Raw genomic sequence first — 27,826 nt, 5'->3', positions numbered from 1 at the left:
CTTTAATGAGGATCTTGTTGAGCATCTGTGATGGGCATGGATGGAAGCTCATTTTATGCTCTAGAGATATATTTTCAACTACCAAAGGTGAAACAGCATTATCTTCAAATACAGTGAGCGATATAAACACAATCTGAGAGAAAGGATCGTGAGTAAATTAAATGCACAAATATTTATCGAGTGCCTGGGCCTTAATACTGAGATGCCCCTGTCGGAAAGCTCCCTTAACCGAGCCTTCTATGAGAAGCAAAAAGATGCAATTACAGTCTTCCTGAAAAATAGGTTATTAATCACACACTGCTTCAGATTAATTGCAACGCCTGAGAGCCCCCACATCATTTTGCCTTTGCTCCTGAAATCTCATTCCCTCAAGTCCTTCCTGGTTTTTCAGATCACTGGTTGGCACCCCAAGCAAGCTTTCTTTCTGACCTGGCTAGCCCACTGGTGACCAGAACTAGAACTCTCCACGCACCTCTGTCCAGTCCAACGGGTGACCTTCAGTGCACTGTGTGTGTCAAGGTTAAGCTGCCCACTAACTATGCATCCTTTAACAGCAGGCCTCCAATTCTGCCCTGCTCTTCGATGCCAGTGCAAAACCTCCCAGCCCTGCTGGGCCATTTCAAACCCATCTGATGGCACATGCAACAGCTAGTGAGCTTTCTGCCTCTTTTCCCATGATCCAGATTGCTTCAGGGCTGCAGAGCAAATTAGCCAGCAAGGTACAGCCACCACTGCCGAAATCCAACCCCGAGTTTTAATGCAAGCCCCCAGGGAGGGAGGAAAGAAGGGTCACCTCAGTCTCTTTCAACCCAAACAGCTCTCTCAAATTCTACTGCAGCCCACAACCCTATATCTCATCAAGTGCCCAGTTACCCCCCAGATGTCTGAAATCTTTTCAGGAACATTACTGTCAAAATAGCACCCATGGGGAGACACCATCCAAGAACCCACATGACATCCCTTCAAATCGATATCGGAGCTATAAGCACAACAAATCGGGAATAAATGCTGCCAAGATAAAATCAAATTCTGCTTGTTTTCTAAGTGGGCAGCCACTGATCACCCAACATTACCCCAAGAGCCTCCAAGTGAGGGAGCTGGGGCTTCAGGGGGCATATCACAATCTGGTTCAAGACCTTCCAGGGGAACTCAGACCCCTGAACACAAAATGCCATCGGATCATGAGAACGAAGCAAGGCACTGAGCTCTGACATCCACAGAAGCTACTGCATTTCTGACAAATATCCAGGAGGCTGGAAGCCAGGGACCCCCTCCCGCCATCTCCAACTGCCAAGCACTGGACTAACACATTTTTCATTAGCTTTTTTCAAGAATGGAGAAAGACTGATCGTGTCAAGAGGCTGACAGTGATATTTATACTTCCATTTCCTAGTCTCCTGGTCTGTTTTTTCCCCCGTGAAGCCCAGTTTCTGTGAATCAATGACTCGGCTACATCACACGCCCGCCCGGTGGCTCACGGTAACGGGGCTCCCTCTGGCCACCAGTGCTTTGCCGGCTCAGAGGCTCAGCTGGCAGATCCTGGATCTTGCAGCAGACTTTGAGCCGAGCTGAGCACCATCCCTCCGTCGGGGCTCTGGTACAGCCACTTGCAGCTCAGCTAACCCCATCAGGAAACCCTTACCTCATGAAAAACAGATTTTAGGATTCTTTCAACACTGCCAAGATAGCAACCTCCATCTACCCACCTGAGAGTCAGAGGGATACACAGATGGATAAAGAGACAGCTCAGCTCAGCCCTGTACATTTCTCCCTTCACCGAGGATCTGCACTGCTAGGTATCTCCCACTGTCTCCTCCCCTCTAAAGAAGACCAAAGACTGAAAAACTAACCAAAAGTACCCAATTGACAATTACGATGCTATGAACAGGAAGAGGTACAGGAAAATGAGAATACGAACAGTCTATCCCACCAAAGCCCAACCAGGTAAACTGCTCTTCAAATACATACTGACTAACAGTTTTCCTCCACCACACTCCCCCCACCCTGCTGCCACCACCACCACCACCTTTGGGCTCTATGCCTTGTATCAATGCAGGTCCCTTAGAAAAGTCAAAATTTCACTTACTCAGATCTACCAAGAATTCCCAGTGCCTTGCTATACGAAAACCCCACAAACGGCAGTTCTTCGCCCGAGAAACCTGAGGGGTTCAGCTGGCACGGAGAGGATGAAACCCACGAATTCTTCTCTGGTTCATCAAAATTGGAGGTGTCATCATCAGACTTGAGGGTGGGAACGAAGGGGGGAGGAGCTGGTTAAAGAAAAAACAAGAAGAAGGGGGTGGGGGGGAGAGAAAAATTCAGACGGATTCAACACTGTTGCGGAGAAGAAAATCGTCTCACTCCTTCGGCGTTCCTGATGGCACTGCAGCGCCTGCTTTCAATCTCGCTCACACACAGGCAGACCCAGCCTCTGCTCCGCTCTTACAGCAACAAGAGCTTAACCCCTTCCCTGCCAACATGGCCACCAACCCGCAGACGGGCTGCCTTTCCTGCTAGGGGAAACTGAAAGGTGAACTCAAACAGGTCACTTGGTAGAACAGAAAGAAAGCACTTGGGGAACTCGTTGCTGATATTTCCAGAAGGCTGCTACGGAGCATCAGCTGGCTGGTGCTGGCATGCCAGATGAACCTACACCTATTTATTTCCTCTTCCAGACTGATCTAAATCATTCACACTTAGTGCTAATCATTGGGATAAGGTAGAGTTTCTACATTTTGGGGATTAGCTGGAGTGAGAGGAAGGAGGGGCAGGAGAGGGGGTTTGAGAGGTATGTAACTCGTGTGAGGATAGCACTGCAGTCTAGCCCATTCATATCCGGATGAGTATACTCGCAGCTCTTATGGACCACTTTTTTTTTTTAAGTTGATTATCCCTCCTCCCCAACTCGATCACGCCCCATGAATCCACCGCAGTTTAATCAGCATAATGAAATGCCAGCCAAATAAAGTTCTTCCCAGTGATGTACGGCACCCCTGCGCGCTGATGGTGTGGATGGACAGCTGCGTCCTACCTCGTTAAGGCATGATTCCCAGCTAGGAATGTCCTACATCTTCTCCGCCTCCTGCGGACCTACTAAGCTCTCTCAGTCGGGGAGGTGGACACTGGTCCATCAGTCACCAGGAGGCTGCCCATTGTGGTGGGCTCCCGGGGGTGCAGCCGGCCAGAAGTGTTACCATGGCTGCAGGCTGAAGCGTCTGTGGTAGGCAGGCTGGGTGAGCAGGCGAGCTGGGCATCACATCCCCCGCAGTGCAGGCTTCATGCTCCCCGCTCTGTGCGTGCTCTGGCAGTAACCCCACCTGGCTGCCTGCGTGGCAGGGGCCAATGCTGATCTGAGTGACAGAGCAGCATGAGTCAGGCCAGAGCTCTCAAGAGCGCCCCCTAGGACAGCTGTCACAGCCCTTCCCTGGACCAGGCTGCTTTTTAACTCCTTGTTTTCTAGACAAAGCTTAGTGCCAGATAGGAGCAGCAGTCTGTTTTCCACTTACAGACTCCAAAGAATCTGGCTGTTTCCAAAGTTCCCCAGTGACAACAACAACATGGGAAGCAGCAGGCAGCATCGGGAAGGAGATGGAGTAGTGAAGGGATGTGGAGTGAGGAGGAGATGAAGCCAGAATGAGGAGGTCTGGCAGCTGCCAGGAAATGCAAAAAGGACATTCTCAGGGTTTCAGGTGCACTGAGATGTGGTAGCAGACTGAAAGTGTCACATGTGCTCTTCCAGAAAATGATTCCACGCCTCCAAGATCTCAGAGAACTTAAACCTTCCCTAGTAATGTCAGAACCTACCTGCTTAATACTTTAAAAATTAGGTGATGGAAAGAAAAATTATTGAATGCTTCAGCCCCCCTCCCATATGTACTTTCCATAAACATGGGCTCAAATCCAACTGGATTTCCATTACCCAGTATCTTTTTTTTTCCAAGGGGAAAAAAAAAAAAACAAGAACAGTTTTTAATGGAAATTATATTTCATGAGGACAAAAGTGTCCCATCCCAAAATAAGAAAACTCAGATAAAGACTGAGGAAATACATGGAGAGAGATTTGAAGATGGTATTAATATGGAAGCATCATGGTTGGTGGCACATACTTTGACTAAGTGGGTTCAAACCCCAGCTCTACCACTTACCAGCACTGTGACCTTGGGAAAGAAAGTCCCTTAACCTCTCTGACCCTCAGTTTCAACATAGAGAAAATTCCCTCAAAGGGCTGCTAGGAGGTTTAAATGAAAGAAATCTATATAAAGTGTTACTGGCACAGTTTTTTGTATATAATAAACACTCCATACAGACTTCCTGCTATTATTATTGCCCACATGACAAAGATGTTTATGACAGATCCTATGGTTACAAGGCTAGTGGGATACAGCAGAATCTGTGTTGAGTGTGCTTCTCTCCTGCACCAGGCACAGACACACTCACACATGTTTGTGTTAATCATTTCGTTTCATTCTTAGCAGAAGTTTAATTCCCTTTCTACTATATACTAATTTATCTTTGGGAGACTGAAATAGAATTTCTGAGCGAGAAGTATGATTAATATAGGGGCAGGAGCCACCCTCTGTGAAACAATTACAACTGAGAAATTCTGTACTATGAAATAAGATCCCTCTTTAAACTCCATCAGGCTCAAGGCTAGCCTGTGTAGCTAAGATTAGATCAAGGGCCAGAGAAGCTTCAATAAGAGGGAGAAGTCAACATGAAATACCCCCACTGATAACAGGTGAGAAATTCACAGGACAGATGAAAAGCCAAGAACATCAGCCTTTAGACAGGTAGTTGGTTGGCTAAAACGTGAAATTCTGAAAAGAGGGACTTCTGGGAACCACATTTGGGCAGGGAAAAGTATCATAGTCTCAAGCCAAAGAGAAGTGGGACAACTGAAAATTCTCAACCCACCAGAAAATGATGGATGTTCCCCCTTGTCCAGAGCCCTTTAGGGGGAAAGAAACAGCACAGCTATTAAAACTGTGGCCCCAGGGAGGGTGTCTGTACTCACAGTGCCCTACATGGTATGGGAACCATAACCCAAGGAAGTATCACCAGCATTGGTCCATGATCCGTTAGGGTACTGGCAGATTACGAGGAGAAATATTTGTAGGGCCACGTTCACAACCCAGGGCACAACCCAGAAGGCAAGATTCCTTCTCTCTCTTTCATTCCCTTACATACATACACACACACACCTCCCCCCCCACATACTCTCTCAACTAGAAATGAGTTCACAATAAAAAAATAAAAATCAATAACTACATGTAATAAGGAAAAAGAAACCACCCAAAATACCATGAAGGAGCATCAGCAGATACAAGAAATAGGAAAATTAACCCCCCAAATACTGCAGATAAGAGAACAATCTAAAATGGACCATAAAATAAATTTTCATTCATTATCAAGATAAATGAGCAAAAATTCTAATAAAAGAACAAGATATGCTGAAGAAAAGACAAAGCACATTTGAAAAGAACCAAATGGAACTTCTAAAAATGAAAAATATGATTGCTGAACTTAAAGTTTAAAACTCACTGTTAAACAGACACAGCTAAAGAGAAAATTAGTGAACTAGCAGCAGGACCTGAGGAATCACAAGGAACTATGTTTCACAAGGTGTAATCTGTAGACTGACAGCATCATCAGGGAGTTGGTTAGAAATAAAGAATCACAGGCATTACACCATGACTGATGAATCAACACTTGCATTCTAACAAGATCGCCAGATGATCTGCAAGAACACAACAATTGGAAAAGTGCTCATATAGAATGCAATACACAGAGACAGGAGAAAATGAACGAGAAGGTTCAATGCACCTCTAATATGAGTATCAGAAAGAACAGAGAACTAGCTCAAAATCTGGATGACAGATTTTAAAAGACTGTATAAGCCGAAGACTATCAAGTATATGACCACATCTATATCAGGCTTCCCTGGTGGCTCAGTAGTAAAGAATCCACCTGCAAAGTGGGAGGCCTGGGTTCGATCCCTGGGTGGGGAAGAGCCCCTGGAGAAGAGAATGGCAACCCACTCCAGTATTCTTGCCTGGGGAATCCACATGGACAGAGGAGCCTGGCAAGCTGCAGTCCATGGGGTCGCAAAGAATCGGACACGACTGAGCAACTTAGCACACACACATGTTGGGGGAGGGGCTAATTCTCCTCTTTCTTATACCTATTGGAAAAAGTCCCTTTTTTTGATCCTCATACAAAATGATTTTTTTGCTTTAAAAAGGTATTCACTGGTCAATGAAATCACTGGATTTGCACCTACACTGATGGAAGTATACAATGTACCTAAGAACACAGCACAGTGCCAGGCACTGAGCAGGTACATGATAAATACATGCTGAATAGATATATAATTAAACAATTAGAAAATAGCTCTTGCAAAGAGAGCACCTGGCATAATACAGGCCATGAAGAAGCTACCGTATGTTTGAGTTAAATGAAGAGGCTTTAAAAGTAGGATTGTTCTGTCTGAAAAATATGTTAATGAGTGCTTATATTAATATTTCCTGATAGAGCATTCATCAATTCACCCCCACTGCCCGTGCTCACTACATTCAATAATAGCCAATAAGAAGTCATATATTAAGATCTGTTTGTTGATAAAAGCCACTAAAAAAACAGGATGAAGTTTTCCCTATATGTTTTTTAAATAAGTCAGCCTATGCTTGAGGTCACATCAGGGCACATTCTCTTTAGTGGCAGGGGCTACACAAGTATGTTCTGGAGGGCCTCCCTCCCACCGCCACCCAGTTATAAGATGGCAGAACAAGGCTTTCAGAAACAAAGAGCTATTTTAAGAACTGCAGTTAATCTCTCTCCTATAAATCCTCTCCTTTTTAAAAACTTGACATTCATTAGAAGCTTGGGGCAGGGTGTATTGCCTTCAAAAACATTCACAAATTTAAAAAAAAAAAAAAAAAAACAAGAAAAGGTACATGGATTCATCCCCTTGACCCTACTTCTTTCTAACACATCCCACTGAGCTCCATTTATCCCATTCAAACTTTTAACTTACCAGCATACCAAAAAAAACATTAATATTCAAAATGCAAAAGATTTTTCTCATTTCGGTCTCGTGTTGATCATCTGCTTTTCCCACTGGACACAAGCTCCGTGAGGGGAAAGACGACACTGTGCTCACCATTACATACCAAGCACCTAGAACAGTTACCTGTCTGTCCCAATCCATGGTTTCATATCTATATTGTGAAAGTAATGAATGAACAAGAACCTTAGATGTGGGATAATTTCTTAGACCTAATAGGCTATTTCATGCCATATGCCACTACAGGAAACTCTACAGAATACTCAATTCAGTCATGAAGAATTGGTACATTAAAAACAAAAACCTGAATTTAGATATAGCTCATGAAACTTCCATGACTTTTACTCATCACTGTGGGTTAGACACTGGTGCTACGTTGTGTGTGGCAGAGTTAGAAGAGGAATAACAGACAACATATATGTCAGAACAAAGGCACATAAATAAATATCATGTGATGGTATCATGAATCAGAACTGGGCCTGGAACACAGCAGGCATTCAATGATAGTAAATCAAAGACATTTTCAACTTCATTCTATCTAGCATGGTGTCACACATCTTACAAAAAAGTATTCAGTTAATTAGATGCTACATTTAAATCTAAAAGACTATCCCCAAATCAGCTGTCTTCTAGTTCCTTAAAATCTGAGGCACCAGTGTGATCACATTTATCTTCAAGATGAAGACAGAACTACAAGATAAGTGAAGAGGAGGCTATTTGCGTCATTCAGAGGTCAAGATGAGGCTGTGAAAAGTGGAGAGTGTGCAAACAGAGTGATGGCCACCATTTGTTGCCAAAGTGGGTACAGTGAGTTTTGTGTGTTCCTGCAGGAGTGCGTCATGGAGGTGATTGTTTCTCTAGAGTTAGTTAAAAGGTGTCTTCACGGGCTGGAGTGGAGATGAGTGCTTCTTTAGAAAAGCCAGGGAACAGTAGCCCAAGAAAGCTGTGGGTAATGAGGCTAGGAAGTAAATACAAGTGAAATCCTGGCTGGACCTTGAAGGGGGGAAAATCCTGGACTGGCTTGACAGAAGGGATTATGAGAAAGAATTTGAGAGTGCTGGGCTGGTGTCAGCACCCGAGACTGATACGATCATTTTAACAGTGATGGTTGGTAGAGGTTGATGCTAGGAACCTCTAAAGGACAAGTCTATAATAGTTAACATGACAAATTCTAAGGAAGTGATAACCGAAACAGAGAAGACATGGATTAACAGAAGGCATGGCAAAAGTGTGACAACTGATGCAAGAGCAGAAATTTTTAAGAATATCAATGAGTGACTCTTACAAAGAGAACAACTCTAACAGAAAAAGGTTGCAATAGAAAGAAGAGCAAGATTTCCAGTATCAGAGATCTTATAGGAATGAACCAAGAGAATAAATTAGAGGATAGGTAAGAAGAGCTAGCTACTACATACACATAAGTAATTTAGCCCATGAAAACATCTCCTGAAACCTCAGGCAAGCCCCCTTACTGTCACCCCTCTGAGTGGAAAATGGTTAGATGTAACTTGTCCAGATAGCAGAACTGTATACAAAATGCAAAAAGAAGACAAACTGGATCTAGCTTGCAACAGACTTGAGTAGAAAAAGAATTATCTGACATGTCTGGTTCCCCAAACAGTTATAAAGAGACTTTCAGGTAAAGCTGACTTGGCTGGTGATCAGTTTTTATTATGGTGTCTTCAAAGAAAATGAATATGGAAGTTTTAGCATCAGTGAGGTATGCTTTAATGTCGTAAGAACAGATATTACATTTGATCCTAGCCAAAAGGCCAAGAAGTGATGAAGTATGCTTTAACTGATCAGTCTCAAGGATGCTAGGGCTGGGCTGCCCACAGCTACACAGGTTTCCTCTCTGGGGGCAGATACAAGATCTCGATGGAGGTGTGCGCTGTCTGAATCTCGCCTTTCTCAAGGGCCATGCTCCTATAGGCTGCTTACTATCAAGTTTTTGGTAAGCAACTTATGTTTTCCCACAAGATTACGCTTTTAGAGACGCCTTCTCTCAATTCTGGACCACACTTCAACCAGCCTTCTAACACTGCAGTGCCACTTTGTTTCCCCCTTCCTCTTGGTCTAGGTACAGAGCAACCTGTGAAATACCTACACAGGGTGGAAACACTCAAAGAGAATCTTTCCAGACTGTAACTAGTCAAGACTATAATTCTCTGGGTGTGGATACATCCAGTTTGGGGCACAGACTGGAGGCCCCCAGAACATACTTGAACAATAATTCATGAGCTTCCATTTCCTGGAACCTCCGTGCTCTAGACCCCAACAACTTTCCCGTCCAGCACCTTTCCCCTTGAACTACCTAGACCTATGACACATCCAATTAGATACATTCTTTGCTGTCCTCAAGACTTCTGTAGTTATCTTTTTCTCCAACATTTGGCGGGGGGCGGGGGGAAGAGTTCTTCAACATTTTTTAATGATTTAATAATTTTATTTATTTTTGGCTCTCCTGGGTCTTCATTGCCGCATGGGTTTTTCTCTAATTGTGGTGAGCAGGGGCTACTCTCTGGCTGCGGTACATGGGCTTCTCATTGTGGTGGCTTCTCTTGCTGCAGAGCACAGGCTCTAGAGCGTGTAGGCTTCAGTAACTGCAGTGTGAGGGCCCAGTAGTTGTGGCTCCCGGGCTTTAGCTGCTCTGTGGCATGTAGGATCTTCCTGGACCAAGGGTCGAACACATGTCTCCTGCATTGGCAGGTGAATTCTTTACCACTGAGCCACCAGAGAAGCCCTAGTTTTTTAATTTTTAATATGAAATTTTTCATATGTGCAGAAATGGTACAGGAGTACAATGAACTCCTGCACACCTTCAAAAAACGTACAGTATTTTCATTTCATTTCACATACTCTGGTCCCTATTTTATTTGCATGTGTGCTGATTATTAAAAGCAAACCCCAGACATCATATAATTTTGAGACATAAGACCTGGGACCCTTTGCTGCAGTACTTGCACCCAGACAAAAGTCTCAAGTAATAAAATACAAAGAAATTGTAAAGGACTACAAATAACTGCATGCATACACAGTTGGGGCAAATTATGGACAAAAAGATACAAAAAGATCCAAAACCCAGCAGCCACTTAGGAGCAAAAGTAGGGTACTGCACATCCAACTTGCACACGTCACCACCAAAGAGGTGGACAAACCACCTAATCCACTCCTCCAGCCCGACCCCTGGTCACACCCCTTCCCTCACCCCATACAAGGAACCAGCTCGCTTCCCATCACCCTCAGGGAGCAAGCAAGGGAACCTGCTACTTGTTATCACTCCCTGCTGCTGCCACAGGAGCCCCACTAAAGCCTTGCCTGAATTTCTCATCTGGCCTCTTCATCAATTTCTGTTGGTTGAGGAGGCCAAGAACACTGGTTGGTAATAATTTCACCCATAATTACTGCAGCAAATATCCCTAACTCAGGGTTTCTCAACTGTGGCACTATTGACATCGAGATTGGAGAATGCTTTGTTGCAGGGACTGACACGTGATCATAGGGTGTTTAGCAGTGTCTCTGACCTCTACTCACTAGATGCCAATACCACCACAAGTTCTGACAACCAAAAATGCCTCCAGACATTGCTAAATGTTCCCTAGGGGGAGAAACACGACTCTCTAACAGGTGAAGACTTTAAAAAACCATGACCATAATACCTTCATCACATCCAACAAAATTTACAGAAACTCCTTACCATTATCTAATATTATGTTTGTGCTCAATTTGTTACAGCTGTGCCCAAAGTACACTGTCCCCAGTACACTGGGTGCAAGTACTTTCGGAGAAGGAAATGGCACCCCACTCCAGTGTTCTTGCCTGGAGAATCCCAGGGACAGGGGAGCCTGGTGGGCTGCTGTCTATGGGGTCGCACAGAGTCAGACACAACTGAAGCAACTTAGCAGCAGCAGCAGCAGCAAAGTATCTCTTTACATTTGATTTGTTTGAATCAATATCCAACCAAGGTTCAGACACTGATTTGGTTGGTATGCCTCAATCTATAAACACTGGCCTTTTTTTTCTTTAATGGCATTTATTGGTTTAAGAAACTGAATCACAAGATCCCTGTAGAAATCTCACAATCTGGACTTGGTGGTTGTATCCTTGTGACATCATTTAACATGTTTCTCTATGCCCATTTTTCCTGGAAGTGCTAAAAAAGTGTTACTTCTCAGTTATATCTGACTCTTTGCAACCCCGTGGACTGTAGCCTGCCAGGCTCCTCTGTCCATGGAATTCTCCAGGAAAGAATACTGGAGTGGTTTGCCATTCCCTTCTCCAGGGAATCATTCCAACCTAGGATCTAACCCAGGTTTCCAGCATTGCAGGCATATTACCATCTAAGCCACCAGGGAAGCGACTTCCGTTTCCTAGAAGCTGGAAGTTAAATCCAGGGCCACAGGCACACTCATACTCAATTTCACTTGGAGAGAATATTCCCCAGGATGTGTTGTCTACTTACTAGCCCATGACATTAAAGGGCACCCAATGTCTGCTTATCTTTCTTTGTGTGATGTTAAGAATGATCCACGTGGTCCAGTGAGATCAGCCTCGTCCCTCCCCATGACCTTCTCTCGCATCTTTCACTTCATGTCTCAGTAGCCATGGATGATCTTTGCCTAGAATCATTAAGTCATTAAGAGTTGAAAAATGGTGTTTTTCTAAGTTCATCATTCCTTCTACATTTACTAGCACATCAACAATTTGGTAATTCTGGAATACAGTTCAAACAGGCAGGATAAACGCTAAGTTCATTCCCTAAGTGTGTGTTCAGTTGTTCAATGGTGTCCAACTCCTTGTGACCTCATGGACTATACCCTGCCAGGCTCCTCTGTCCACAGGATTCTCCAGGCAAGAATACTGGAGTGGGTTGCCACTTCCTACTCCAGGGAATCTTCCCAACCCAGGGATCAAAGCCGAGTCTCTTGCGTCTCCTGCACTGGCTGCTGCTGCTGCTGCTGCTAAGTCACTTCAGTCATGTCTGACTCCGTGCAACCCCATAGACGGCAGCCCACCAGGCTCCATCGTCCCCAGGATTCTCCAGGCAAGAACACTGGAGTGGGTTGCCATTTCCTTCTCCAATGCATGAAACTGAAAATGAAAGTGAAGTCGCTCAGTCGTGTCCGACCCTCAGCGACCCCATGGACTGCAGCCTACCACGCTCCTCCGTCCATGGGATTTTCCAGGCAAGAGTACTGGAGTGGGGTGCCCTTGCCTGCACTGGCAGGTGGATTCCTCACCACTGCGCCACCTGGGAAGCCCATCTTTCCCTATACTTAGCAACATTCAGAGTTGGGGTGGGGGGCAGGGTGTGCCTCAGCAACTGCCAGAAGTGACAAATAAGATTTTTTTCAGTTGCCAGTATGAACTCATGAATGGACGTGTTTCAAGACACTGTAGTCTTTTTGATGCTTATTATTATCCCATTTTAAGCCAGGAGAAGCCCCTCTACCAGATATTCTTGCCAGAAAAGTCCGCTACTTTCCAGTTTATGGGGGGTGGAAAAACACCACCCACCATCAGCCCTATGGAAGAAGCAAAGAGACAAATGTGTTCCTTTATTTTGGTTCCTGTGTGGGTATCAGTTCTTTGTGTGTATCCTTGTTAGTCAGAATTTTGAAGGACATGCCCAGGAATCAAAGAGTCGGTCATACTTCTTTTCTGAAGTGAAGACACTGAAAATCATTTCCAAACCCTCAGAGATCACGAGCCACCTGGACCTCCTACTCTGTGTCCTTCAGCTCTGATCTCTTTTGACTCCTGCCAACTGCCCTCTTTAGTGCTATCTGAACTTTGCCCTTGGAAAATGATCGTAAATGCAATTGCCACGCTTCATAGAACTGACTGCAAAGTTGACTGATGAATAGAGTCTCAGATGTTTAATATAATTTTGAATCTTTGGCCAAATCATTTCCATGTTTGCTGGAAAATCTTCCAAGCAAGTAAGAAATGAAGAGTTCAGGACTCCAATTTATGGGCTCTCTAACAAATCTATTCCCCTTTTCTCATCTTCTCCCAGGAAAGGCATGAATTTGCCTCATTTAGAAATGACTTTCTGAACGGAGATTCAGCACTGCAGCATTGGCTTACACTAAGAGGCGCCGTAAGAAGTGGTCACAGGGAAATCCCCAGGGCCACCACATCACAAGGGGTCTCATTTTGGGGAACCCCATTTTGAAACTCCTCAGGACTCAGTACCAGAAAACTGAGTCTTCTCTGAACATATTATTCTGGATTTTTTTTCTCACAGGACTGAGCCTCTTACAACTGTCCATATTCTCCATTTTACTTTGGCCACTAGGAGGCTAAGGATCCCAAATCCACCCCTGGCTGGCAATTTAACCAGAGCTTATTGGTTTTTACCATCAACCCTGCCTCTATTTCCCTACTTTGACATGCCCTTTATCCAGATTTCTCATTTATTTTTATCAGTTTAGTATTGCAATTATCTCTAAAGTAAGCCATCTTGATTTATCTTGAAATAAAGTAGAATATTACATATATATTTTTAATATCTCTAGAGGTAGCTTCTAAATTCAAACTAGAGGGGGGAGACCCTATAACCTTAATCCATATGAGTTTAGCTTTTTCTTTTTTGGCCACAAAGAATGGCTTGCAGCATCTTAGTTCCTCGACCAGGGATTAAACACAGGACCCAGCAGTGAAAGTAGAGTACTAACCACTGGACCATCAGCAAATTCCCTGCACTTAGCTCTTTTTAGCCTATTTTCTCCTATGAATAGCTTATTCTTAAAAAAAAAAAAAAATCCCCAAGACATATAAATACTCACCTGTAAGAGCTACTGACCACGTGTCTCAGTTACTGCTTTTTGAAGTTTTAGCAGGTGTTGCCCACATACTCCTAGTCTAGGAGCTGAGTTCCTGCCATCACTATACCATCCCCTTGCCCTTCTACTCTCTCTCTCATGATGATCACCTAAACACCCCCAGTTCCCCTTCCTCATTTCCTCCAGCCCCTAAGTGACTGGGTGGCTATCTAACAGGGAGACATACTTAAAGGCCAACCAAGATAATGGAGAAACACACGGCTAATGGAGAAACTAAGAAGAGGTGGCAAGAATACACAGAAGAACTATACAAAAAAGATCTTCATAACCCAGATAATCACGATGGTGTGATCACTCACCTAGAGTCAGACATCCTGGAATGTGAAGTCAAGTAGGCCTTAGAAAGCATCACTATGAACAAAGCTATTGGAGGTGATGGAATTCCAGTTGAGCTCTTTCAAATCCTCAAAGATGATGCTGTGAAAGTGCTGCACTCAATATGCCAGCAAATTTGGAAAACTCAGCAGTGGCCACAGGACTGGAAAAGGTCAGTTTTCATTCCAATCCCAAAGAAAGGCAATGTCAAAGAATGCTCGAACTACCGCACAATTGCACTCATCTCACACGCTAGTCAAGTAATGCTCAAAATTCTCCAAGCCAGGCTTCAGCAATATGTGAACCGTGAACTTCCAGATGTTCAAGCTGGATTTAGAAAAGGCAGAGGAGCCAGAGATCAAATTGCCAAATCCTCTGGATCATCAAAAAAGCAAGAGAGTTCCACAAAAACATCTATTTCTGCTTTCTTGACTACACCAAAGCCTTTGACTGTGTGGATCACAATAAACTGTGGAAAATTCTGAAAGAGATGGGAATACTAGACCATCTGACCTGCCTCTTGAGAAACCTGTATGCAGGTCAGGAAGCAACAGTTAGAACTGGACATGGAACAATAGACTGGTTCCAAATAGGAAAAGGAGTACGTCAAGGCTGTATACTGTCACCCTGCTTATTTAACTTATATGCAGAGTACATCATGAGAAACTCTGGACTGGAAGAAACACAAGCTAGAATCAAGACTGCCGGGAGAAATATCAATAACCTCAGATATGCAGATGACACCACCCTTATGGCAGAAAGTGAAGAGGAACTAAAAAGCCTCTTGATAAAAGTGAAAGAGGAGAGTGAAAAAGTTGGCTTAAAGCTCAACATTCAGAAAACGAAGATCATGGCATCTGGTCCCATCACTTCATGGCAAATAGATGGGGAAACAGTGGAAACAGTGTCAGACTTTATTTTGGGGGGCTCCAAAATCACTGCAGATGGTGACTGCAGCCATGAAATTAAAAGACTCTTACTCCTTGGAAGGAAAGTTATGATCAACCTAGATAGCATATTCAAAAGCAGAGACATTACTTTGCCAACAAAGGTCTGTCTAGTCAAGGCTATGGTTTTTCCAGTAGTCATGTATGGATGTGAGAGTTGGATGGTGAAGAAAGCTGAGCGCCGAAGAATTGATGCTTCTGAACTGTGGGGTTGGAGAAGACTCTTGAGAGTCCCTTGGACTGCAAGGAGATCCAACCAGTCCATCCTAAAGGAGATCGGCCCTGGGTATTCATTGGAAGGACTGATGTTGAAGCTGAAACTCCAGTACTTTGGCCACCTCATGCAAAGAGTTGACTCACTGGAAAAGACTCTGATGCTGGGAAGGGCTGGGGGCAGGAGGAGAAGGGGACGACAGAGGATGCGATGGCTGGATGGCATCACCGACTCAATGGACATGGGTTTGGGTAGACTCTGGGAGTTGGTGATGGACAGGGAGGCCTGGCGTGCTGTGATTCATGCGGTCCCAAAGTCGGACAAGACTGAGTGACTGAACTGAACTGAATGGAGAAACGCACAGATACTGTCCTCCACAAACTAGCTTCAAAAACAAAATCTGGCCAAATACCTGATTAGATGATAAAAAAACTCCAAACAAGCAGACTTTTAAAATACACACACACACACACACACACACACACACACACACACACAAACATACAAGTTCCTGACATAATGTTATTCTAAAAGCAGAAAACCAAAAATAAATAAATGAAATATTCATGTCAAAATCATAAGGGGTGTTCTTTTGAGAAGAGAGAACCGCTCATCAGAAATTAATGTCAGGACAGCTTGAATTCAAAGCATCAGCACAGTGGGATTGTACAAAGCCTTCTTCTTCATTTTTTTCAACGATGCAGGAAAACAGCCTGACAATAAAAATTCCTGAATTCTTAGGAGGCGGTACAACAATGCAGTTAAGAGTGCAGACAATACTGCTGTTTGTATTAGTACAGAATATTCTGGAAAGTTATACAAGAAACTGATAATAATGGTTCACTTTAGAGAGAGGCACTGGGCATGGAGAGGGTAGGTGACTTTTTTAATTGTTTAACCTTTTGTGTTGCTTGAATTTTTTTTTATCATGTATTTTTTCAAGTAAATTTTTTAAAAGTAAAGTGAATCTGGGGCCAGGGAAACCCTAGTTAGACTCTTGTCACTGCCAACTACTAGTTCCATGACCTTTACCAAGAGGCTTCATCTCTTTAGGCCTCAGTATTCTCATCTGTACTGTGGGACCAAATATAGTACCGGCCTCACAGAAATTTTAGGAGGACAATAATATGCATTAGCATGCCTTACTGGGCCCCTAGGTATAGTAGGTGCTCAATAAAGGGTTATAAAACACACCTAAAAAGTATTGATAAAGGAAACAATCCATCCTTAAAACTAAATAGTTATGCCCATTATCTTGTAAATAACCTATAATGGAATACAATCTGCAAAAATACTGAATCACTATGCTGTACACCTGAAACCAACACAATATGATGCAGACCAACTATAAGAAAAAAAAGTGAACACAAGACAACAGTAATGCAGAAAGCGGCGGGGGATATAGAAGGTATACAAATGCCTTTATTACAACTATCTATTTGCCATCAGCAGGAAGAGATTACGTTAAACCACCATCTTGAAAAATACGAAAGATATAAAGTCCATCTGAAAGAAAAGCTTTAAATTTCTCAAAAGCAGAGCCTAAAATCCTGTGTTTCCAAGCAGTTCCATCTGCCTGGGAAAGTTCTTAGCTAAAAAGCTGCCTCCCCTTACCCTCAGCCCAGAGGACAAAGCATGGAGCACTGTGCCAAGATGAGCAAGAAACTAAGGCTGACAGATCTCATTTTCTCCTCTCGCAGAGCTTCACAGATGCTACACACAGGAATCTTATTTCTCAGGATCTTACTGAAGTGCAGTTTCTGACTCAGCAGGTCTGGGGTGGAGGGGAGTCTGAGTGTCTGCAACTCTAACAAGCTCCCAGATGATGTCGGCGATGATGATGCTGCTACTGGTCCACGGACCACACTCAACACAGCAGGGTCCCCCTGACCCCAGGCTACAGTTCCACTGCGGGTTGGCAATGGCAGTCTTGAGTGACTCTATTTACTGTGATATTCTCTCCCCTGGTAACAATCTGACCAATTCTTCTAAAACAATGGTTCTCTCCTGGGAGCAGTTGTACTGCTCCCCCACCCCCCAACAAGGGACACTGGGCAAATGTCTGGAGACGTGTTGGGTTATCACAAGACGCAGAGAGCTACTGGAATCTACGGGTAAACCCCAGGGGTGCTGCTAAACACTCTGCAATTCACGTAACAGTCCCCGAACAAATAATTATCTATTCCTAAAATAACAGTGCTGAGGCTAAGAAACCACATAACCTCAAATAAACAGAAAACATGAATCAAGTGCTCTCAATTCACCTGGAGACTACAAATCATAATTTTAGAACTGGGTCATCGATCCAACATGGTCCTTTCCCAGGCTAGATCTGAGGCAAGGGGTGGGGCAGTGGTGGTAATAAATTCGCAGAAAGAACAGGATGCTCTATGTAGGCAAGGGGTCACTGGGTCACAGTCTACATTTTGTTTAAGATCAAGTATATGTGGTTCAGTAAGCCAGTGGGTGACCTACTAAGCATTAAAAGCATTCTACCCTTTTTTTTTTTGGCCACGCCATGCAGCTTGTAGGATCTTAGTTCCCCGACTAGGGACTGAACCCAGGCCCTCAGCAGTGAAAGCACAGAGTCCTAACCACTGGATTGCCAGGAAATTCCCAAACTTTCTACCATTTTGAGGAATGGAAATTTAAACAGGACTACAGCTCTACTTAAGGGACCTATAATTTAGACTGTAAGTTCACTGAAGGCAGGGCTGTATCCAGATTTGTTCATCCACAGAGCTACAGCACCTAACATACAGCACACAGCACTCAAATATCATGATGAATCCTGTAGATTCAAAACTACTACAAATTCCAAACGTGCTTGAACAGACACAGAGACTAAACAGGGGTACTATTTGTCATCACCATAACATTAATAACTATCTATCATAGAGCATGCATGGTATTGCATAAAGTAGAAAGGATTCTAGAATCACCCAGACCTCAACTCGAATCCAGACCCTCTCTCTCACTTGCTATATGACCTGGGACAAGTTACCACTGTGTCCATATCTGTAGAATGGGTACAATAATCCTTTTCTTTGAACTGTTTTGAAGTAACATAGTGTAATATATACTTAAATACTTGGTAGTTGGCACAGAACAGTTGCTACTTAACCAGTATTTCCTATCAGATTACAGGACTGGAGTAAAATACCCAGTGAAGTCTCATGATGCTGATTTCTATACACAAAAACATTTAAGAATTTCCTACCCAAGGATAGGAAGCTTTAGAATCCTTTTCCTTTAAACCAAAGGCCTTATCCCTTAGGCTTATGGAGTAATCAAAGGATTGTACACCTCCAACTTTGCAATGGCCATTAGGGGCCAGGTAGTGAATAATGATCAACAACGAAGGAGACCTCTTTGTCAGGGGACTATCTCAGGGCTGATCAGCATTGGACCACCACTGAGTCACTACTGGATGGAAATGAAATGTACTTGTGTGACAAATGCTAAGAACCTGGAAACTCAAAAGTAATTCTACAAGAACTGTGCCTTTCTGAGAAGAGTAAAATGAAGATGACTCAAAAGAAGAAGCCTGTGTCATAATCAACAGACAAAAACAAGTTATCTAGAGCATTAGCTATAGAGGTTCTAGGAAACGATCCAGAGTCAACACTCTCATTATGCATTTCTCACTGTTGAGTCGTGGTGGATTTGGATGAAAGGTGCAAGTGTGCTGGTTCTATTTACATCACTATGTCTCTGAGGGAAGATATTAAAAAGATGTGAGTAGAAGGGCACACTGGACAGTACAACTCTGCCATTGACGGAGCAGGTACCTGATGTTGGGAAAGGTAGGCATAACCCCAAAGGCATGACAGAGGGGGACTGATTGGCTTCAGCCTTCCGGAAGCCCAGAAAATCAGGCAGAGGGCACAATCAGACTCCTGCCCAATATCTGAAACTTCACTGGAATTGCACAGCCCAGGGCAACTAGGATACTTAAGAAGCCCAATACTGAAACTTGGAAAGCAGCCTTGAAATAAGAAGCAGTAGCTAAAAACTCAACTTTACATCTGATCACGTGAGGCAGGGAGTGACACATCAGGGCAGCAGATGCACAGTGGCCCGTGAGTGTGGCAGAGCGCTCTTGACTTGCCAGGAGAACAAACATCCCAGAACTAGGTCAGAGTCTTGGTTCGCACATTGGTGCCCACAGCAACTCCAAGGGGTAGGACCTAAATGCTCCAAAAGACTAACTGCTCGATCTGACCTCAGGGGTCAAAGCCAAGGCCTGGCCTAGTTTCTCCCGGTAACCACTCCCAATTCTGTCACTCATCCATTTGCCCAGATCCTTCTTAAACTGCATTTATATATCCTGCCTGGACCACCTCTTAAGATAATGAGTTTTAGAAGATTATTACCTGCTGTGTTAAGCATTACTTCCTTTCCTTGGTTATAATACGAAAAAGAGGAATTGAGGGTGAACTAGCAGAAAAGCTAATGTTTCTTTCATCAAAGGACAATCTCCTGTGTGGAAAGTGGAAATATTCAACAGCCTGGAACCACAAAGCATTTGAGCAGCAACCAGGAACTCAGGAAACCTAATGACTTCAAGTGCTTTGGTTGATGAGAGTCACTCAATGTGTGTTTATGAAAAATGGGACTGGACAAAGGCATAATTTGTATTAGAACTACCTAGTTAGGAAATAGCTCAAATGTCATGCAGTCCAGCAATGTTTTCAATCACAAACCCTCAGCTGATTACAAATACACAAGGATCGAAGGTTGGTGAAAAACAGGAAAATCTGCTAGGAGACACTGCAATTAATACCACAGCTCTCTGCATAGTCAGGGGTGCCTGAGAACTACCAGGAAAAGGCCCTATCAATCCTCAGAGGGCATGGAGATCCCACTCACTGGCCGAGCTACATTAAGTGCCTCAGCCGGGATAAGTGCCATCAGCCACAAGCACTCTAATTGCAATATAGTGCCCTGGATGGATTTCTGGAACAGAAAAAGGGGCATGAGTGAGGAAGCTGGTGAAACTGGAGTAAGTCTGAAGTTTAATTAATCGTATAATCTTATTTTGACAAATGTGACGTTGTTATGTAGGATGTTATCATTAGGGGAAACTGGAAGAAGGCTATGTGGGAACTCTACTATCTTTGCAATTTTTCTATAAATGTGATATTATTCCAAAGTAATAGGGCTGTTAAAATTACTCGAAGTTCCTTTAAGGCAAATGTGTTTTATGACTCTTCAGAACCACTATGCTGGGGGTTAGAAAATAAAAACCATCAAGAGTTTCTGTCAGAATTTTAGAATCAGGATTCAGGGCAAAGGACATGAAAATACATTTCTCTGAAGAAGACATATAGCAATAACCAACAGGTGTATGAAAAGGTGCTCAGTACCACTAATCATCCGGGAAAGGCAAATCAGAACCACCAACGAGCTATCACTTCATGCCTGTTAGACTGGCTATCATCAAAAAGATAAGAGGTAATCAGCATTGGTGGAGATGTGCAGAAAAGGGACTCCATGAACACTGTTGGTAGGAAGATAAATTGGTGCAGCCACTATGGAAACAGTATAAAGGATGCTCAAAAAAAATTAAAAATAGAAATTCTTTGTGATCCAGGAATCCCTCTTCTGGGTATACAGAAGAAAATAAAATCAGCACCTCAAAGAGCTATCTGTGCTCTCACATTCATGGCAGCATTATCCACAGTAGCCAAGATAATGGGAATAACCTAAGTGTCCATCAATGGACAAATGGATATTTAAATAGGTGTGAAGGAATATTACTCAGCCTTTAAAAATAAAAAGAAGGAAATCCTGCCATTTTCAAAAACATGGATGAACCTGGAAGTCATGATGCAAAGGGAACTATGACAGGCACAAAAAGAAAACGACTACATGATCTTACTCATACATGGAATCTAAAAAAGTTGAATACACAGAAGCACAGAGTAGAAAAACAGTCACCAGAAGTGGAGAGTTGGGGGAAATGAGAACATGTACAAAGTTGGAGTAATGTAGGATGAACAAGTCCCAGAGACCTAATGTATTAATACAGTGTGATGACCATACTTAAGAATACTGTATTGAATACTGAAACTTTGTTAACAGAGTAGATTTTAGATGTTCTCACGAAAGGAAGGGAGAGAGAGAGACAGAAGGAAGACAGGAAAGAAGAGGAAGAGGGAGGCAGGAAAGGAGCGAGCAAACTGTGAGCAGATGAATGTGTTAACTAGCTTGACTGTAGTAACCATTCCACTGTGCGGATGTAAATCAAATTTTTACATTGTCTGTCTCACATATATACAATTTTTATTTTTAAAAATATATTTAAAAAAAGAATCAAGATTCAGCTGGGTGAGAATTCTCTCATATGAACTCTTTATGGGAAAGTGAGAAACATGTTAAAGATGAGGAAAAACTAAGCAGATATTTATTAGGATATGGAAATATTAAGCAGAGTCACAGAAGACACAGTGAGTCTTCTCACGTGAAGAGGAGGCAACAAGTGCTAAGATGGTTAAGTGTACAGTGACCTATCCCAGAATCATCTCATCCCAACGACAACCATGACTTCCCACGAGACAGACTTTGTGATGCACAGCAGGGGCCCCACAGCAGGGGCCAACACATATCCTCTCCGGGCACTGTGTACTTTACAGAACGGTACTTAGCCTCAGAAGCCCAACAAGCCTAAAACCTATAAACAGCCTGAGAAGAAAAGACTAGAACAAAATATGGGAATTCTAATACAATACCAAAACATCAGCAAGGTTTACCAGAATACAAAATAAAGTTACCTGGGTAATCAATCACCATTTGCTGACTTACTTGGGTGAAGACCACTGGCAAAGACAAGAATAAGAAAATGAGCTGCTTATTTAAGATCGGAGATAAAAAAGGTAAGGCAAGAAAAGATTAAGTATTTGGGTGGCAACAAGAAACAACTGTATCAAATCTTTCCAAAAGCAAAAAAGAAAGACTGCACTGAAAATATACTGCCGATTAAAAGCCCTGAATCGTGGAGATTTGGGGGTTGATGCCTAAAAGACTTGAAAAATATAGTAACGTGGCTACCAGAAGAGAAAAAAAAGTTGCCACGAGAGATTTACAGAAATATGGCCTACTTAGATATTTTCGCAGAGGGTTAGAGAAACCATCGAAATGGCTTTCAACTGGACAATAATGGCTCTTAACCCAACTCCTATATTTCAGCCGAAGGTTCAGAAGGTTACAGTTACAACCCAGCTCCAACTAGAAGCCTGGTTTTGACACCTAGAAATGGATTCTATTTCCCTGCCTCCCCTCATCACCAAAAATCAGACACTGAACCAGGCCAATGGCTTTCCTACAGGCTCTGATCTGTGCTAATCACTGAGTCGGATTATAGATCGCATTCAATCAACACATCCAAGCATAAAAAGGTTGAAAAAAAAAAGACCAACTTGTAAAACATCAAGTATTTTGGACTTGTAGATAATAAATCAGGTCTTTGTTTTAATGAATTCAGTTTGCACTAATTGATAACAAAGTGATGTATGAATGAATCCACTGTGCATATGCATCATACACGCTTGTGAGCAAAGACAAACATTTTAGAGGGAAACAAGCAAACACAGCAAGGCATTTATGGCTTTAGGGCAGGCTTGGCCATTAGCAGAGCAATGCTGGCACTCTGCCTAATCTCCGAGTCTTTTGCCTAATCTTGTGAACAAAATAGCCAGGTCCACTCTTCCTCTGGGAAGAAATTCTGTCAAACCAAGTGACAACCTTCAGATTCCATCAATCTGTACCTCTAATGTACTGAGGGATAATACTCCAAAGGCCACATAAACAGAGTTTGATTAATGATCCAGTTCTGCGCAAATGATGTTAAAGTAGAAATATTACTCAAGACAGCTACATCATTACCCCTTTCCATTCCTATAGATAATTAAAACCTTTACTTATATGATTTATACCAGCTTCTGGGAGGCAGAATAATTTCAGATCACTCTTAAGTGTTTCTTAATCCCAACACCAGAACTGAAGGCACACAATTCTACTTACAGTTACGAATGTTACTCCAGTCAATTTTGGAGAAGAAAGGATGACAGCAAAGGCCCTCAAACTTCAGTCTCTCTTTCTGGCCACACAACAAACTCTGGATTAGATCAAGCAATTCACTGCTAACTTTGGGGTCATCTGGAAACTTCAAGAACCGCTATTTCAAAAAAAAAAAATTTTTAATGAAATATTCCCTTAGCAAATCAGCTTTTGTATCTCAAAGTTAAAAAAGTAGTTCTCAAATAAATAAAACAAAAAAGTAGTTCTCATATATTCAAGTTTCTTTTTTTTTTTTTTTTTAAGAAGGAAGTTTTATGTCCTCTTAACTTTGGACTAAAGGCATGTTCCCAAAGAAAATGTTCTCTTCACATCAATAGGCCTAGCTCCCTTGCAAGGGTTCAATACCCTTCATGACTTGATCTCTGTACCCTCTTCTGTCTCACCTAGCTACACTCCCCACCTCACTCTTTGCCATCCAACAATGATATACTGTTTAAAGCTGCCTGAACAAATCACTCTGTTCTCTATGCTCAGAAGGCCTACCCCAATCCGTGCCCCTCCTTCCCTCCCTACCTCCCACCTCCCTCTTCCACTCCATCACTTCCTCTGCGTGCTCCCCCTGTACTCTGCTTTTGCACATACACACTGTATTTTGATTTCCATGTGATAATGGAGAAAGAAGGCCAAGAGTGCCTTTCTCCTTGCCCATCACTGCCAACTTGGTACCTAACAGTGCCAAGGGCGAGTTACTCATTACTGAATGAATGGATGGAAATGAAGGAAACAGGTGAGACTTAAACGTCATCTCGGGGGAAATTTTAACTCAGGAGGAGACACAAGAATAGCAAGAAATATATGTATGTATTAAGGATACAAAAAGTATATTTTATATAGAAAAATATGTACTAAGCATCCCTGGAAGAAATTGGATGATACACAAAAATCTGTGAAATAAACTCTCTTTTTCCTTTTTGTTGAAACTAAAACATAGATATTTGTCATATCCTTAAAAAACAGGCTAATATAATGACAAATATAGTTTCTATACGATAGCTTTAATTCTACTTTATGTGTTTATTAGTATTTCTATCCATGTCTCTGAATTTTAACCATATTTGACAGCTGGTGGCACTAACAAACAGTATAGCATACCAAGAGCATCTATTTCAAAGCTAGACTGCCTGTGCTATTTTGGGCAAGTTATTTAACCACTCTGTGCTTTGGTTTCCTCATCTGTAAAATGAAAATAATAACAATAATAGCATCTACCTCACAGGATTGCTTGAGGATTAGCCAAATTAATGAACTATATTTCATAAATCCTATGACCCCCATTTTACTCACATTTAACATCACTGTAATCAAAACATTTTATAATCAATAAAATATCCTACATTAATTGGCAGCAGTTTTTCCTTTTTAATGATACCTAAAATGATGACATAGACTTAAAATTACTGGCACCTGAGAGTCAATATAATACAATTAACAAAGCATTTAGAATTTCTTTTGGCACAGAGTAAGTGCTGTATAAAGTATTTGCTATTGTTATTATCCGGAACTTCTGGTTTACATTATAAATGTTCATTCACACCATTTTAAAATGACATTTCTCAATATTACCTCAGAATCTAATAAGGGCTCTTTACCTGGAAATTCATGATGTTATTGAAGGTTTTGGCTGAGGTTCCTTCAGTGAATGGGCATCTTCCATAAACCATCTCATAAGCAATAACTCCCACTGACCACCAATCACAGTCTAGGCTATAGGCACCTTTTCCATCCCCATTCATCACAGTCAACACTTCAGGGGCCATGTAATCTGGAGTACCAACCGGGAGTTTGGCATTTACCTGGAAACCCACAAATAAAATGAACACAGCAAATTTTCAATTATCCTCAAATAGATTGCCAGCAGCCACAATTCAGACATAAGCTGATTTGCCTCTGATTACTATTCTCCCAGGCACTTGAACCTTCTGTCAAGTGGCACAGCATCAGGAAATGCAAATGAGTCACTCACTTAAAAAAAAAAAAAAGCACATAATGTAATCCAAAGGCAAAGGGGCCAGGGTTGCTGATGATATACACTGTTTGATTACACAAATGAGAGTTGGGTACATACCTGGAAAGGAAGATGCCTTTCCTGATACTTCTTATTGATACAACACAACTTCTCTTACTTAGGGAAACAGTAAAATGATAATAACATCTAAAGATGAATCTAAAAGATCAATCTACCCTGTACTGGAAAACTGGCAGCTAGCTGGCAATACAATATCATAACATGTGTTCTATCTCAAGTTCAAATATTTGGAATCAATATTCCTATTCGGCCCACCCACAAGGCAATATACGATAAATAACTTCCACCAGAGGTCAAATGTTATTAATGAGTTCATTTTCCTCACTCCCAACTCCTACTCCTCTGATTCTCTCCCCACTGTTCAGAAACACGGAGCCCTCCAATCCTATGGCACTCAAGCACATGACCTTGACAAAGAAATATCAGGGCAATGTAGCTTTGTCTCTTTATAAAGCTAAACACATTCCATTTAAGGAGCTGTCCTTATTTCTGAGAATTTGTCCTTCTGACTGGTTTATTGTTTAAACATCCTTTGTTTCTTGAAATGATGCTGATGAAAAGGTATGTTTTCTATCTCTCACTCCCACTCCTTCCTAGGCAACCTAGTAAGCTGGCAACCTTTGGGTCTTCAAAATTGTCTTGAAGTTTTATTGAGCCACGAAATCTGAAGTTGAAAGATCACCTCTCTAACCTTCTTCCCTGTTGAACGAGAGGGCCTGATACTGATCACATACTATGTTGACCAGCTGCCCAATAACCCTATATCTAAAAAGGATCCTCTCATATCAGTAGTTACAAGGTACAAAAGAACTCTCCCCCCATTAAAGGGTATTCAGTGCCCCTATTTGAGCTAAGAGATTCTATAGGTGTGACCACACATCTTTAAGGCTGGGCTTTGTATCAAGAAAATCAATTTGCTTTGCTTTGATGTGACTAGAGATTGAGAGGAAGTCAATGTTTAGAGAAAATGTTAGGAATCTCCTTTAACCAGTGATGAAGCCCCAAGCTCTTCCAGCCTGAAACTTTAATCCTGCCCATTCCCAAAGACCCATTGTTAAAGAAAACAAATTCATTCTTCCTACTCTCTCTCTTTTCACCCCTTCCCTCAGGCCCACCACAGGTTTGTTTCAAACCCTAAACCCAGAGAACAGTGTGATATTGTTGTTCTTGAACCAGTCAGCCATTGGGCAATAGCACTTCCATTACAAACACACACTTGGGAAAACTAAATGGTCACACGACCCAAGAAACTCACAGGCCTGTGCTGACAGACCAAAGTGAGGAGAAAGGAGAAAACATTTGGTCTAAGACAGGACAACTTAAGCTTGAGGAACTGTAAGTAGCTTCAGTCAAAAGGCAACCTTGATGTCAGGAAGCCTGAGTCAAGACTTCTGTCTTTTAATGTGTGTGTAACAGAATGATCTCTGTTCATTTCCAAGGCAAACCATTCAATATCACAGTATTCCAAGTCTATGCCCCAACCAGTAACGCTGAAGAAGCTGAAGTTGAACAGTTCTATGAAGACCTACAAGACCTTCTAGAACGAACATCCAAAAAAGATGTCATTTTCATTACAGGGGACTGGAATGCCAAAGTAGGAAGTCAAGAAATACCTGGAGTAACAGGCAAATTTGGACTTGGAGTACAGAATGAAGCAGGGGAAAGGCAGAGTTCTGCCAAGAGAACGCACTGGTCATAGCAAACAACCTCTTCCAACAACACAAGAGAAGACTATACATGCACATCACCAGATGGTCAACACCAAAATCAGATTGATTATATTCTTTGCAGCCAAAGATGGAGAAGCTCTATACAGTCAGCAGAAACAAGACCAGGAGCTGACTGTGGCTCAGTTCATGAACTCCTTATTGCCAAATTCAGACTTAAATTGAAGAAAGTAGGGAAAACCACTAGACCATTCAGGTATGACCTAAATCAAATCCCTTATGACTATACAGTAGAAGTGAGAAATAGATTTAAGGGACTAGATCTGATAGACAGAGTGCCTGATGAACTATGGACAGAGGTTCATGACATTGTACAGGAGGCAGAAATCAAGACCATCCCCAAGAAAAACAAATGCAAAAAAGTAAAATGGCTGTCTGGGGAGGCCTTACAAATAGCTGTGAAAATAAAGGAAGCGAAAAGCAAAGGAGAAAATGAAAGGTATACCCATTTGAATGCAGAGTTCCAAAGAATATCAAGGAGAGATAAGAAAGCCTTCCTTAGCGATCAATGCAAAGAAATAGAGGAAAACAACAGAATGGGAAAGACTAGAGATCTCTTCAAGAAAATTAGATACCAAGGAAACATTTCATGCAAAGATGGGCT

General features: G+C 42.4%; 1 protein-coding gene and 1 pseudogene across 8 annotated transcripts in view; both read right to left on the bottom strand.

The window, feature by feature from the left end:
• The window catches only part of CIT (citron rho-interacting serine/threonine kinase), a 175,291-nt gene that overhangs the window by 102,091 nt on the left and 45,374 nt on the right, over positions 1-27,826 (bottom strand). For all 8 annotated transcript variants that reach the window (XM_070769560.1, XM_070769555.1, XM_070769557.1 and 5 more), the window contains 3 exons: positions 25,059-25,262; positions 23,413-23,566; positions 2,087-2,270 (listed from right to left, as the gene is read on the bottom strand). In XM_070769560.1, coding sequence (XP_070625661.1) covers positions 2,087-2,270; positions 23,413-23,566; positions 25,059-25,262 — 542 coding nt within the window. The remainder of the gene's footprint in view (positions 1-2,086; positions 2,271-23,412; positions 23,567-25,058; positions 25,263-27,826) is intronic.
• On the bottom strand, positions 8,737-8,847 carry LOC139176873 (U2 spliceosomal RNA; annotated as a pseudogene).

This window comes from Bos indicus, chromosome 17 (assembly GCF_029378745.1).
Source record: "Bos indicus isolate NIAB-ARS_2022 breed Sahiwal x Tharparkar chromosome 17, NIAB-ARS_B.indTharparkar_mat_pri_1.0, whole genome shotgun sequence".
NCBI classification, from domain to species: domain Eukaryota; kingdom Metazoa; phylum Chordata; class Mammalia; order Artiodactyla; family Bovidae; genus Bos; species Bos indicus.
This window is presented reverse-complemented; position numbering and strand designations above follow the sequence as displayed.